General features: G+C 41.2%; 1 protein-coding gene across 1 annotated transcript in view; it reads left to right on the top strand.

Moving 5' to 3' along the window:
- Nucleotides 1–10523, top strand: part of EIF3E (eukaryotic translation initiation factor 3 subunit E) — a 65007-nt gene extending 54484 nt beyond the window's left edge. The window contains exons 11-13 of the mRNA XM_019528070.1: nucleotides 7344–7446; nucleotides 8007–8141; nucleotides 10447–10523. Coding sequence (XP_019383615.1) covers nucleotides 7344–7446; nucleotides 8007–8141; nucleotides 10447–10485 — 277 coding nt within the window. The 3' untranslated portion in view covers nucleotides 10486–10523. The remainder of the gene's footprint in view (nucleotides 1–7343; nucleotides 7447–8006; nucleotides 8142–10446) is intronic.
- The last annotated feature ends 3942 nt before the right edge of the window (nucleotides 10524–14465 follow it).

Here is a 14465-nt window from a genome sequence, read left to right as displayed (position 1 = left end):
ACAGCGTGGGCCTGAGGACCGAGCCCTGTGGAACCCCGCTGCCCACGTCCTTCCAGGTTGAGAAGGACCCATCCACTACCACCCTCTGGGTGCAGCCCTCCAGCCAGTTGGCGACCCATTTGACTGTGTGGGTGTCTATGCCACAGCCCCCCAGTTTCTTAATGAGAACGGGGTGAGAGACAGTGTCAAAAGCCTTCCGGAAGTCCAGGAAGACTATGTTCACTGCTACCCCTGCATCTAATGATCTGGTGATCTGATCATAAAAGGCCACCAGGTTAGTCTGACAGGACCTGCCACTGATGAACCCGTGTTGGTTGCCCCTAAGCATGCAGTCCCCTGCTGGCCCCCCCTGGATGTGTACCAGAATAATTTTCTCAAACAGCTTGCCTAGGATCGAGGTAAGACTAACTGGCCTTGCTCGTTTAAATACTTCACCTTCAGTGTTACTGAAGTTTTGGGGTTTTTTTAAAACCACAGTTGCTGTTGAATTCCTGGGTCTGTTAGTTCATTCACAGAATACAGAATTATTAGATTTTTCCTTTTTTTTGATAGTTTTTAAATTTGCAAACATGCTTTTTAAAAAAATATATGATGTCTTCTATAACGTTTGTTTCATTTAAACTGAGCATTTACAGCTGATCAAAAATTCTGTGCTTTCACTTGAAGTTGCTCTAAGTAAAACAGATGGTGCATATTGCTTTGTTGTTGCTTGAATTGCAAGCACATTTTAATGCTTTGAATCTAAGTTACATTGTTGTCATTAAATGTTTAGAGGCAGCTTTTAAATTTTTGTATTAAAGGCTGCCAGAGAGATGTCTGCAAGTTTCAGCATTTTCATTGGGGTACAGTGTAAGATTCCTGACCATAGGAGTAGAAGTGTTATGTGATCTTATTAGGAACCTATGTTTCCTAAGAAGTCTAGGTTTTTTGACTAATTTGGCAGCTATGCAGTCAGATTCGCTCTCCATTTTTTTAGTTACATAATGGAAAAAGTGGTTATAAACATGCATGTACCTGCAAATGTATTTCAGCTACATATATCTGGTGTTGATTTTTTTTTTCCACACATGTCCTGAATGTAGGAATAATTGTTAGCTTTTAAACCAGAAATAAGCTTGCTTTTGGCATGTAGATAGTATAGATATATTACTCCAGGGGCAGGTGATTTATTTGGGCTTGCAGGTCACAATAGACAGTTTTGGGGAGCTGTCGTGGGCTGATCAGCACCCTCCTTCTTCCCCCTTGTCGCCCCCCTTGCAACAGCCTGGAACCTGCGCACCCTGCAACTTGTCACTGCCACCAGCATCCAGCAGCAACTGAGCACACCAGCCTGCCCCACACCCACTCCAGACTCACCCTGGCCAGAGTGGAGCCATTCTGGATGAGCTGGGACCTATGCACACAGCCTCTGACCTGAGCTCACTCCATGCCTGCTGTAAATGGGCCTACCCATGATGAGCAGTGGTGGCTGCTACGCAGAAGTTGCTGCTGGGCATAGGGGAAAAGTGTCTGGTTCCCCCTCACTGCTGTTAGGTCTTTCTTGCTACAGTTGCCTGGAGCCTGCACCTAGGCTGCCCTACGGCAGCAGCTTCTGCCTATAGATATATATTGTATGTTTTAAAGACCATGTAATATGTAACAGTGCATTATTTAGCCAGAAGTCTTTCACGTAAGTGGCAGAACTGTAGATTGGCAAACTGAAAAAATATTTTTTTATGTTAAATATTTTGTAGCATTCACCTATTATCCAAATTTTATTGTTTAGCTGGTTTTTGTATGGGAGCTATACCTCTGACTTTTGCCTTGAAATATGTTTCAAAAGCCCTATGAGTTTGTTTTGGTTTGTTTTCTCTCCCTCCTTTCAGGCAATGAGTGTTCGTTCTTATTTCTTGGATTTATTTTTTCAAGCTTTTAACGTCTCTTAGTTACCTTAATTACCCATATAGAATCATGCAGCCAGATAGTTAAAATTACTTTTTTGCAATGTGGTCCATAAATCCATTAAACCAGAGGTGGGCAATTATTTGGGCCAGAGGGCCAGTGACATAGTTTCAGTGAGCTGTCACAGACCAGGTAAGCCCCTCCCACCCCCCAACAGCTTGCCAAAACTCCCTTCAGGGGTGGGCAAAATGCAGACTGCGGCCCAGAAGCAGCCCACCAGGCCATTCTATCTAGTTCACAGGGCCCCTAAAAAATTTAGAAAATTAATATTTAATCGGGGCCAGGCTGGGCAGCTGGGATGGGGAACAGGGTGGGTAGGTGGAGCTGTGATCGCGGGGCTGTGACAATGTGGGGCTCGGGCCCAGAGCAGAGCCACCTTCCACTGCCTACATGCCCGTGTGATGGGCAGGGGTGTACGGAGATCACAGTTCTACCCCGGCCCCACACTCATCACCCTCACCACCCCATGATCCTGGGATCTCCATGAATCACCCTCACCACCCCATTATCCTGGGATCTTCATGAAGGCCATCTGGGACCCTCATGGCTGGGCAGACAGGATGGGGCTGCAGGATGTGCTGTGTCCAGGAACAGAACAGCTGGGCAGGGCCTGGGCCTGAGCCCAGAGCTGAGCCACAGTCTGCTCCTTGCATACCCCTGCCCACAGAACTGTTGCCCATTGCAGGGATATATGGGCAGCAGATTGTAGCTCTGCCCCAGGCCCTGGCCTTGTGCTGCCCCAAAATCCCAGCTCCACCTGCTTGTCCAATTTCTGGACACCTCTCCCCGCCTGTCCGCAGCCCTATCCCATCTGCCCAGCGGTATGCCCTGCCCAGCAGCAGGTTGTGGGGTGGATGGGCCAGGGTGCGCAGGCAGCGGGGCTGAGTCCAGTAGCAGTGGCAGGCAAAAAGGAGCTACTGGGGCTGCCAGGAAGCAAGTCCTACTGCTGCTCTACCCCCACCCCAGTATGTGCCCTGGGGGTGGCAGGAATGGCTGCACACTTCACTCCTTGTCCTGGGTGGAGCCATGGCACCTGTCACAGGCTGGACAAAATCCTTTAGCAGGCTGGATTCAGCTCACAGGCTGCATTTTGCCCACCCTTGCACTAAACTCTTCCTGCTATTTCTAGTGACTTAATATGTCTGTCCTCTATCTCGGTAGTTTCTCTACAACAGATAATTGAACTGCATGTGAATAGCTTTGCAGGATAGTGATAACTGGGATCTGTAGGATTTCATTCCTCCCCCTCTCCTCTTTTTCCCTCAATATCAAGTCACCCCATTAGACTGAATAAACTAAAATTAAAATGAGTTTAATAGTGAGTTGGTGTTTCGTTTGAAAATGTTGTTCATCTGTGGTAAAAACATAACCGATCTTTCTGTTGGAGAGGAAAGCCACACAGGTTCCAAAGAAACCATCATTCCAAGACTGCTTGAGAAAAGGCCATTTAAGGAAACTGTTACTTTAGGCACTCATTCTTCACTGGATATTTAGGTTCTAATTCAGGAAAGTACTTTTAAGTTTTAAGTGCTTCCCTGTTTCACATAGTGCAGTCTCGGTTTGTTGTTAAACCTTTGAGAAATGGAGGCTCAGTAATTACCATCTTCACAGGAAGTGGCAAGATTAACTGAAACATCACCAACCTAATGGACTGTGCTACAGTATATAATAATTTTACTTAGTTTTTGCAACCTTTCAAAATGTAGTTATCCATCTTAGAGTTCTGGTTAGGTATGAATTGGTAGGGATCTACCTGCAAGATAACTCAGCCATGCCTTCCATTTTTAAAAAAAATCTTGTCCAAATTGTGCGTTTAAGTTTTGTCAGTACTGTAACCCCAAAACTGAAATATTGAAAAGAGAGAGGTTGTGTTTAAGCAGATATGGTTAGTGTGAGAATAAAATGATACTGCTAAGAACAAAGTTTTTACGTACTGCTAAAGCAGTGAAAAAGTGAATTGCAAAAATAAATGGTAAGGTGAGGAGGAACTTTGGCCTGTATCTCTGATATCACCAGTTTTTCTTTTGGGTCAGAAACTACAGATAAAAACAATCGGATATTACCCAAGCCTGGAAGTTGATAGAAAGATGACATAAGTTCCCAAAATGAGGCAGGTGGTAGCAGGAAGTGCACACAGTATATTGGAAAACCACAGAAAATGCCAAGTGCAGGAATTATGCCCAGAGCAAAGAGTGCCTGTTTCACTAAGTGAAATTACATGCATTTCTTTCTGCTTTTTTTTTCCTTTCAGGATGAGGATTTGCAAGTATAGTCTGAGTATAATGCATCATCTTTAGATTGGTGATGTAATTGTCATGGATCTTTTATGTCACAAACTCTGAAGTTTTAGGAACAAGTGTCATGATATAGCACATCAAAGCAAATTACCAGCTGCATGGTGCTTAATCAGTAATTAAATTAATGTGAAAAACTTCCCCAAATCAGTTATCTAAATTTTATCCAAATCCAGCTAGCATTCAGGAAAAGCAAAACCAGCTCAGATGTCTCTTTATAGTATTAGTTGCTCTCATGTTCTGGTGAAATTATTTAGGTGCCTAATCTTATTTAATTCTTTTAGGTTTCTAAAATACATAGTCATGATATAATGAAGCTATTCCATAACTGTTGGCATTGAGCTCTCTAACCTATGAAATATTTGGATGACTATGTGAGAACTAAAAATAGCAGATTTTAAATGGTGTATTAATGAATAGTATATTAAATATTAATGATGGTATATAGCCCTCTTGGTTTCTAATGTGTTGAGAACTTGGTGGGATTTCATTTTACAGTGACTGTGATAGCAGTAATAACTGGAGCTCATCAGCAAGTATTGAATTAGTTGTATAGAACAGTTCCTCATACTTTTCTTTTTATTTATTTGTAGCAGAGAAAATAAGTACAGGTTACTGGTGCTGATAAGCAGGGATCAGGGTTTTCCATTTCTCATGGGAAAATGGGAAAAAAACTGCAGGTGTATGTGTGTGGCATTTCATTTTAATTGTGAATTCTGGGGGTTTTGTTAGGGAATTCGTGATTTTTAAACAAAGAAAACCAGGATCTCTGCTGACAAGTGAATCAAAACATGTTGGGAATTGTAGCATTTCCACATGTGTTAATCAGTTTTATTTCTCTGAAACAGCTACATCAGTAGTAAGCATTTTCTGTCTGTTTTTAAACTAAATATTGAGGTGATTTTTTTGCAGAGGGCATACAGTACAACTAGATGGCTTGTTCACAACTGGTTGCTGAGTAAAAAACTAGATACACAACTGCTCTGAGCATGTAGGAGGTCCCATGAAACTGCACCATTTGAAGTAAAATCTTCAGCAAGTGGCTAGAGCACTTCTGTGGTCCTGCATAGCAGTTTATAACCCTGACGTGGTTTGTCAGCCCCCTTCTTTAGAGGGTCCAGCAGAACTTAACCACAGAAACTGTCTGGGATCTGTTCTTAGTTCTTAATTGGAACAAATGCTAACAGTCTCATTAACCATTTGGCCTTTAAAATTTTTCTTACAGCCAAGAGTAAATTGGAATGCCAGATGCTGAGTAACTGTTAAAGAGGTGCTCTTAAGAATATGGCTATATAATTTGATGGCTTGCACACTGTGATATGAAAACTTAAGATTTCCACCAGTGCAAGTTACTACAAAGCTTTCTTCACTGGTAGCAGGATGCACTAAAGCCTTATTGCTTCTGTAGCAGTTTTAGGCCATTATCTCCCTTGTTGCCATAGTATCCTGGCATTCTTTGGCAAACAGCCTCTGGTTGCTATAAAGGCTCTTGAAGCCACGGACAGGTGGTACACATTCAGTTACACTGTTGGCCTGGCTTGGTACATACCAGTCCCAAGATGGGTAAGGAGGTGGGTTAAAGTCTTAAGTGAATCCCCTTCTGCCCCCTCCTCCCCACTCCATCTCCTCTTTTTCTGATCTGCACAATAGTGATTTTTTTTATTGTTCAGGAACTGGACCTAATAATACCCCACAAAAATATAATGTACTCTGGATAATTGTCAAAGTTTAATACCAGTATGTTCAATGTGAATTATATGGAGACCTAAATTAAGGACACAGAAGTGATGACCCGATCTGGCCACAGAAAGCAGTCTGTAGCCGTGACCAAACAAGTGCATGGCTGCAGACCACTTAAAAATGGCTAATTGGGCAAAAATCTGAACCCTCCTTGCATGAGGATGCAGATGAAGATGTTTCAAGACATAGCATCTTCTGTAACTTGCGTCTGCACTGCCTCCCGGCCTGTTGCTGTTTTCAGAATGGGAGGGGGGAAAGGGAGCGGAGGGAGTTGGTTTGGGGTTTTTTCAGTCCCCACTGGAGGGTGAGGTTGGGAGTATTGGAGCCCCCCTGACATGGGGGAGGAGGCTCCAGTTCACCCACCCCACCTGCCAATGCCAGCTGAGGAACCCCTAAAACAAGCTTCCTCTGCTCCCTTTCCTCCCTCCCATTCTGAAAACAGGGAGAGGTTGGGAGAGAGGAGGGGCCGTTGCTAGGGGAAACGGGCTGCAGGCTCTCAGCCAGTAGCTAGATTCCCCTCCCTGCTGGAACCAACAGTGAACTTCTGTTTGGTCTGGGGGACTCTTGTAACTCGGAACGCATCCTCAGTAACAGCAGGGAGCTGCACTTCTGTCTCCGCCTTAAGTTGCTAAATAGTATAGGTTGGATCAGTGGTCACCAACCAGTGGATCTTGATCCACCAGTAGATCCTGGAGCCTCTTGTGGTAGATCTCGGCGCCTCTTGGAGTCAATCCAAAGCTGAGGTGTGGGGGGCCTGAGTGCTTGCATGCATGCATACGTGTGCTTCGGCCCAGCAGGCCAGTTTGTGGGGGAGGGGAGGAGTGGGGGCTACATTGAGGCCCCCGTGGTGAGAGACAGTGCCACAGAGGGAGGAGCAGGGGTAAGTTGAGTGGGCCCCCAGCTGGGTGGGACTTACCTGCTGGGGAGGTGCGACCCCAAATAATTTTTTCTCCCTTTGCCTCAGTCTGCCCCCCTTCCCTCCCCACAGACTTACCGCTGGGTTTGCGGTAGAGGTGGTGAGCGGTAGATGATCTCCTACCTTAAAAAGTTGTAGACTACTGGGTTAGATGAAAGGACTCAAATAGTTCTGTTATATGTGTAACTGGGTACTTGCTGAAACGTACTGATCCAGTTGAAAGTTGTATCTATTCTTCTGTGACAAAATATACATTATATAGAATTCCAAGTATGAAATCAGGGCAGGATCATTCTTGTTGCAGCTGAGTTGGTAACTTTTTAAATTATTTTAAATAATCAACTGACTCCCAGTATGAGACGCTGCTTTTTGTGACACAGTATGACATCAGAACTGCTAGATTGATACCATTTTAAGAAGTGTGCTTGATTTTTTTTTTTCCTCTTCTCTAGCATGTTGGCAGACAAACTAAATATGACCCCTGAAGAAGCAGAACGGTGGATTGTCAATCTGATTCGAAATGCAAGGCTGGATGCCAAGATTGATTCAAAATTGGTAAGTTTAATACCTGTTTGTATCAGAGTCCAGCTGATTTTGCTTAGTGACAATTACCTTGTTAATGGTCGCTAACAGTAAGTTCTAGCATTCTGCTGAATATCTTATGTTTTGCCTGTTGATTCTAAGTAGCTGTATGTCTTGGTTATAATATCATACAGTTTTTTCTGTAATCTTAATTACACATACATTAATTTTGTTATCTTTTAATTCTTCAGATGTAATTTTAATGTAGGTTGTTGAACAACGTGATGGCCCTATGCTTTGTTTAGGGTCAGTTCTAAAATTATAGCACCCAATTGATTTTGGTGGCAGTTGAAAAATGAGAAAAACTAACTTACTCAAATCAGGCCATTTGGCTAGAAGTCTAGCCCTGTGCACTTTGACCCTCTCTTTCTATTTCAGAGAGTAAAGGTTATGTCTGACATTAATTTTTGCATTTCCTCACACTCCTGATGATTATTTTGTGTGTTTGATAGAAAAAGGCATAAACTGTTATGATTCATTCCAGTGAAGCTGTTTGTTACAGGAAGGATTTTTTTTTTCTATTTAATTTCTAGGGCCATGTAGTTATGGGTAACAATGCAATCTCACCCTATCAGCAAGTGATTGAAAAGACCAAAAGCCTGTCGTTTCGGAGTCAGATGCTGGCTATGAATATTGAGAAAAAACTGAACCAGAGCGGCAGGTCTGAGGTAGGTACAAATTTTGTGTTTCTGTATTTCACATCTTTATTTAGCTTCAAGAGATAACAAGACACTCGTTGGTCCCTATTCTCAATGATACTTATTTCTCTTTCTGGATGCATTTAAAAGTACAGTTGTCCTTGCATCTTTCCTCTATGTTTCTTCGAACTTCTTTGCTCTTCCCAAATTTCCCTGTTTTCTTTGTCTTCTGGTCCTTTTACCAGTTAATGGTGCCTTTTGCTACTTCAAAAGGGAATGGGCAGTTATTTAAATTGATTCCTAATAGGTAGCATGTACGGAAGCAGCCATATAACTATAGAAAAGGGGAGATGTGCTTATGCCATACTAAGGTGGCTATACAGAAGAAGTAAACAAGGGCAGGGACTCGGAGCGTGTCAGTACTAACTGTCTTTATGCTGTAAATCAGGAGTGGGAAATTATTTTGGGCAGAGGGCCTCTTACTGAGTTTCAGCAAGCCATCGAGGGCCGCATGACAGGTAGCCCAGGGCAGATTAATATTAATTTTCTAAATTTTTTAGCGGCTCCGCAGGCCAGATAGAATGGTCTGGCAGGCTGCATCCAGCCCCCAGGCTGCATTTTGCCCACCCCTGCTCTAAATGGAGGCTAATTCTCAGTAGCTTGCCTTCTGTTGAGGAGTTCTAGTGAAATGCAAAGTAGGTAGGCAAGCAGTTAGTAGAGAACAACTAACACACTAAATTTCCACCCCCGTTTAACTTGTAGCGACTTATTTGTGTGTCCAGACCGTATGCTGGCAAGAGCTGATCCTTGGCTATTATAATAGAGATCCTGGTTTTTGAGTAAACCTTGCTCTCACTTCATGATTAATCATCATTTGGGTGAACTATTTGGGATCCATTGATCTGCAGGTAGAGATGCACTTGGAGAGAAGATGAATGGAAATGAGGACAAACAGGTGTTTGAATATTATAGTTTAACCCCTATGCAGATGCAGGATTTGCTGTTTGTAGACCTCCTCTTTAATACCTCCAATGAAGAAGATTCTAAAACTTTCCTAGGCAGCTTGTTCTTATTAAGCATAACAGGATACTAGTTTTTCCTGGAATTTAAACTCTGCTATGTGTCCTGCCCTCTGTGACAAGGGAGAATGATGTTTCTTCTTCATCTTTTAAAATATTTGAAAACTACCTATCATGTTCCCTCTCCCCTTTTATAGCCTTTTCTCCAAGCTAAACATGCCCAGTTCTTTTTTTACAGCCTTTTTTCATACAACTTGCTTTCCAAAACAATAATCTTTGCTCACCTCTGGACCTTCTCCAGTTTCTCTCTGTCCTCTGGTGTCCAAAACTGGGCACAGTATTCCCAATGAGGCCTAATCAGCACTGATTTAGAACAGTACTGTCCTCTCAAATGTATTGTATTCATTGCTTTGGGCAACACAGCACCACTGTGTTGACATAAGATTCTTTTCCCAGGCTTATGTTGCATGCATTATCCACCATAATCCACAGATCTTCCTTGGGGGCCAGTTGTCCTCCTTTTTTCTTCCCTGTGAATAAGTAGCTACATAAAAAAAAAAATCATCTTAAAACTTGATTTGCATTAATTTAATTAAAGTGTAGAAGTTGTAATGAGCTCAACCATATGTTCAGTATAATCTAAGTGAAAATAAATTAATGGTTAAACTTACTGTTAATGGGAAAATTATCTGCCTTTTGGCCTACCTCTCCTTTCCCAGAGCACCTCCTGTAATACAAGGAATAAAAAGCATAAGACTGTGCAAGGTTTTTTACCTGTAACAAACATGTAATATCACTAAGACTTCAAAAATAAATGTTTTAAGCTAAATCAAAAAAATGTAAAATAGGAGAACTTAGCATTGGCTTTCATTGCTGTCCTTAAAATAGTGAAGGAAAATGTTTAGCAAGATACTTTGAAGTAGCTTACTATTTTGAAGGAAGTCATAAAGAAGTTTAGTAGTTCAGTTTTATAAAAGTTTCTCCATCTGCCAAAATACATGTTGTATATTTGTATTTTAAAATTCTAGGACTGAGTTAAGAAATACTAGGCTTTTTTCTGCATCTTTGAACCAAAGGGAGGTTTGTGACTACATGACTGACTTGAGGTTAACATAGGAAATATTCTAACCAACCTTTACTTTTAAATATGTTGTACAATGTGAGCAAATAACTGTACACTTGTTAACAGATGCAAGGAGCTTGCTTTTTAACTGTCTTGTCTTGGAAAAAAAGTTTCAGCATGGTTACAGATTTGTTTTATTAACTGTTGTTTTCTCTCTCTTGATTATCCTTAAATTTGTTCTATACATTTTTAGGCACCTAACTGGGCTACTCAAGACTCTGGCTTCTACTGAAAAACTTCTGAGCTGGCTGGGATTAAATTTTCATTTTATAAAAGCTTATGAAAAATGTATACCTTTTTGAAAAAGGTAAAAATTTGTTTGAAGCAAAAAAGATTTGAATAAATTTGGCTACTTTTAACTGTCTGTGTCTCTTGTCATTTGAATTAGTAGATAATTAACCATAATGCTTGATTAGAGCATGCTGTTAATTGTTCCTCACTTGACCATGATATCTTCTGGCATAGTATCCACTCAGCTGTTCTGTCCTTTACACATCTAAATAATACATGTGTGGAGACAATGTTTATTGTGTATTTAATACACATGTGGAGAAAACGCTGTTTTCAGCAATCCTGCACTTGTAACATTTTATAAAAAGGAGCTGTGCTTGCTTTTGCTCCAGTAAACACAGTGTTGTTCCTTTTCTAATGCAGCTGAAGTACGCAGAGATCCTTGAAAATAAAGTGAAATTTAGTTAATGTAATCTGTGCAAATAGTGTTGTTCTGTTCTTTTCTAATGACTAATTTTATATTAAAAAAATTGTTTGCTACAGCCTTTGAAAAAGTGTCTTGAACTTTAGATTCTATGATCCAGAGTTCATGGTTTTGGTCCTTCTTTCAGGTTTCCCATTGAGGACTTGCAGATAAGCACTGGGGTTTGGGGTGAGGTTGAATCCAATCCGCTTAGTGCATTATCAAGTGCATAAGGCAGATGTCAATTTTCACCAGCCTTTCCTGACCTAGGCAGGTTTCTGAAATTTGCTCAGGTTGTTAACTTGTAAAGTTGCTCCTTCAGACCTTAATGTGTCATGAAGTTCAACTTCTCTTTGCTTTGTCTTGGTGTTACTGAAATGGGCCTCTTTACATTGTCCATAGTCTAAGAATGCTAGATAAGTTAACCTTCTGGCCTGTAGTATGTGCACAGATGTTGGCCACTTTGCCCACTTGTCTGACCACTTTTATGCTGAATGTCTGGGGAAGGCACCCACATTGAAACCCTTAGATTTCCTTTGAGTAGACTTGTTGCTTTTCCATGACTGATCCACACAGAAGTATTCTTGGAATATGCTGCTGAAGATTTGCAGCTTAATGCTAATGGTGATGATGTTAACTTCCATATTGCCATGAGTTTCTTGAAGGCAGTGTTGCCTTACCAGTTGTTGTTGCATCACAAATCTGCCATGTAATCATCAGTATAATGGAAGGTGTTGTTTAGGTAAGCGAACTCCTAACCTCACCTTTTGAGTATTGCTGTACCTTCTAAAGTGATGAAATCGAGGTCATGCTGCTTTTTTCATAACTCTGGTTTTAACACCACAGAGCTGCATTTCAGCACTAACTGCTAGTCCTATCTGCAGGTGATAGAACTATTAGATTCTAACTAGACTATTGGTCTTGCTTTACTTAATAAAATGAAGTGAAGGTGAACTGGTAAGTATACTGTTGACTACATTAATAATGAGTCAGGATGTCAGCAAATCCAATCTCCAAGCATTCTGTATCCTCATAAAATTTTAGTTTGTGCCAAAGATCCATTGCATAACAAACTCAATGACAACACCAATGAGAATAAGACATACCTTTATTTGTGTCCAGGAGTAACGTCAAACCAGACAGTTTCTGGTTGGAGATCATATAATATTTGCTGTCTTCATAAGGACTCCAGCTAACTTTACTAGGGAATCCACAGATTTCTGGTGTTTACTTCAGAGACCTTCTGTCTACACTGTCAAAAGCTTCCTGAAAATGTATGAAATATTTAAATGAGCTGTAGTTGTCATTCATTAGTTTGTTTGACAATTTTTCACAGTCTAAAGATCTATCAATTGCCTGAACAACTTGATGGGTTGAGTGAAAGTTTCTATGGAGTCAAAAGTAATATTTTTGGTTCTGTACCATGCTATAAAGCTATAACTAATTTTTTTTCTTCTTATGGGCATATTTTCCTATGAGAAGATATTGGCAACGTTCCAGAAGTTGTTCTCCGCTGATACTTTGTGTAGGCCATTAATACCACGTAGTGCATAATGTGGGACTCTAGCAATGAAATCCTGACTGATGCTATAAAATGTCTTTTGTTTAAATCATGCTCATTTGTAGGCTGTAGCACTGGATAATCCTCATTTTCACACAGGGTGTCTGAAATCTCATACAAATTATTCTATTGACTAATTTCCTTTGGCTCTGTGTGCTGGAAGATGAGATGCAGATCATATAAAACTGAAAGAAAATTATGATCTGTTCTGGAACCCCAGCCTGAAGAGTCACCTTGATCTTTAACATCACTACACAAAGATTATCAATACTTCACTGTAAGTTTCTAACTTGTAGCTGCATACAGGCATGCATTCCACACTCAAGAGGTAATGTGCAGTAGTCCTGGAGCAGCAGACCTGCTACTGCTCCAGATCTTTGTTCATACTTGAGACACTGCTCACTGATTTACACAGATCTGAGGTTGCAGTTGACAAGAACTTTCCTCTCTTTTCATAAAAGGATTATGTATTGCATGGTGAAGATCTGGATAGATGGAAGACTGATTGATTGTCTAGCTGCTGCTCTTCAACCTGTCTGTACTGGATGGCCCTGTCATGTATAAAATTCCCATCTGCATAATTCCGCAAAGGCTCATAAGCAGCTCTGCCACAGCAACGTACTTGTATCACACAGAGCTAGTTTGGTGGGGGCAGCAGCAAACAAGGAAAACGGTTTGTAGATTTAAAATCACGAGCTCCTAGGTTCTGAGATAAACTGGGTGTAACACACGCACTCATTTCGTCAGCAACTAAAAGGAGGTTTAGAAACCACAATCAGCATAATTTACATTTTAATATGGAACCTGTAACCTGTCTCTGTGGAGGATCATTGGAAATTTTTGCTTCTTCAGAAAAGCAAAACAACTGAATTATTAGAGACATGTAGTCCAAAAGGAAGATCAAGAGATCAGAATATGAATGAAGGGTTGGGTACAGGATCTAGTGTTCAACTTTCTGAAACAGAGATTGAGATGACCAAGGAAGAACACGTAAATACTCTTCGAGATCTCACACATTACATGCTTATGCTGCATCTTTCTTCCAAAGATCTCAGCACACTGTATTAGGGAAAAGGAAGATGTGAAGCCTACCCTGCTAGAATGGAACACCTTTTTTTTGTTCAAGATACTTGGCACAGTTAAGAAGTTTCAAGGTGGAAATGACAGGAGTTTATGATCTTTTGTAGGAAGGCAGATTATAGGAACCTGAACTTACTGACCAAATAAAACCTAGCGTTTACATGTAGCTATATAGGGTCACGGGTGCTAAAGCAATAAACATTATTGATAGGTTAGTGAAAATCAGAAAATACATTGAATCTTTTGCCAAAAATCTGGCAAAGGGTTATGGTGAGGGCTTTGCTCTAGTTGAAATGATAGGTCAATAAATCAAAAAAGTCACTTCCTCCATTTACCTTTAACTCTCACTGTTGAAACTAACTTACTGTATGTTCCACTAGACATGTTTCCTTGTTTTTTACTATTGTTTTCATTGACTATTTGTCAGTGTAAAGTTGCCTTTATAAAACAAACAAAAAAACCTTAGCCTAGGGGTCTGCAGCCTTTTGACAGAGCAGGCTGTAGCTTGTGACCTGGATGTGGCTGCAGACCAGAAGTCTGTCCCCTTCCTCCTAGCAGCCAGCTGCCTGCACTAAACCTCCCCCGTAGACCCAGGGAAATGCCAATACAACACAGCAGAATAACAGGCTCTCTGCAGCTGAGCACGGCACAGCTTCATGCCACCGATTTTTCCTTTTGTGGGCTAGATCCAGCCTGCAGGTTGTAGGTTACTGGCCCTTGGCCATTTCCCTTGTAACCCTAAAAGGCATTAATCTTGGTCCTGACCAAGGAGCAGACAGGAAAAATGTAACGGTGGTTTTGGAATGGAAATACTGACTGACAGAACACAGGGAAAGTGAAATCATGAATGCAACAATAACAAGATACCTGCATATGT

Source organism: Gavialis gangeticus, unplaced genomic scaffold, assembly GCF_001723915.1.
Source record: "Gavialis gangeticus isolate Ggan-Ray unplaced genomic scaffold, GavGan_comp1, whole genome shotgun sequence".
Lineage (NCBI taxonomy): Eukaryota > Metazoa > Chordata > Crocodylia > Gavialidae > Gavialis > Gavialis gangeticus.
This window is presented reverse-complemented; position numbering and strand designations above follow the sequence as displayed.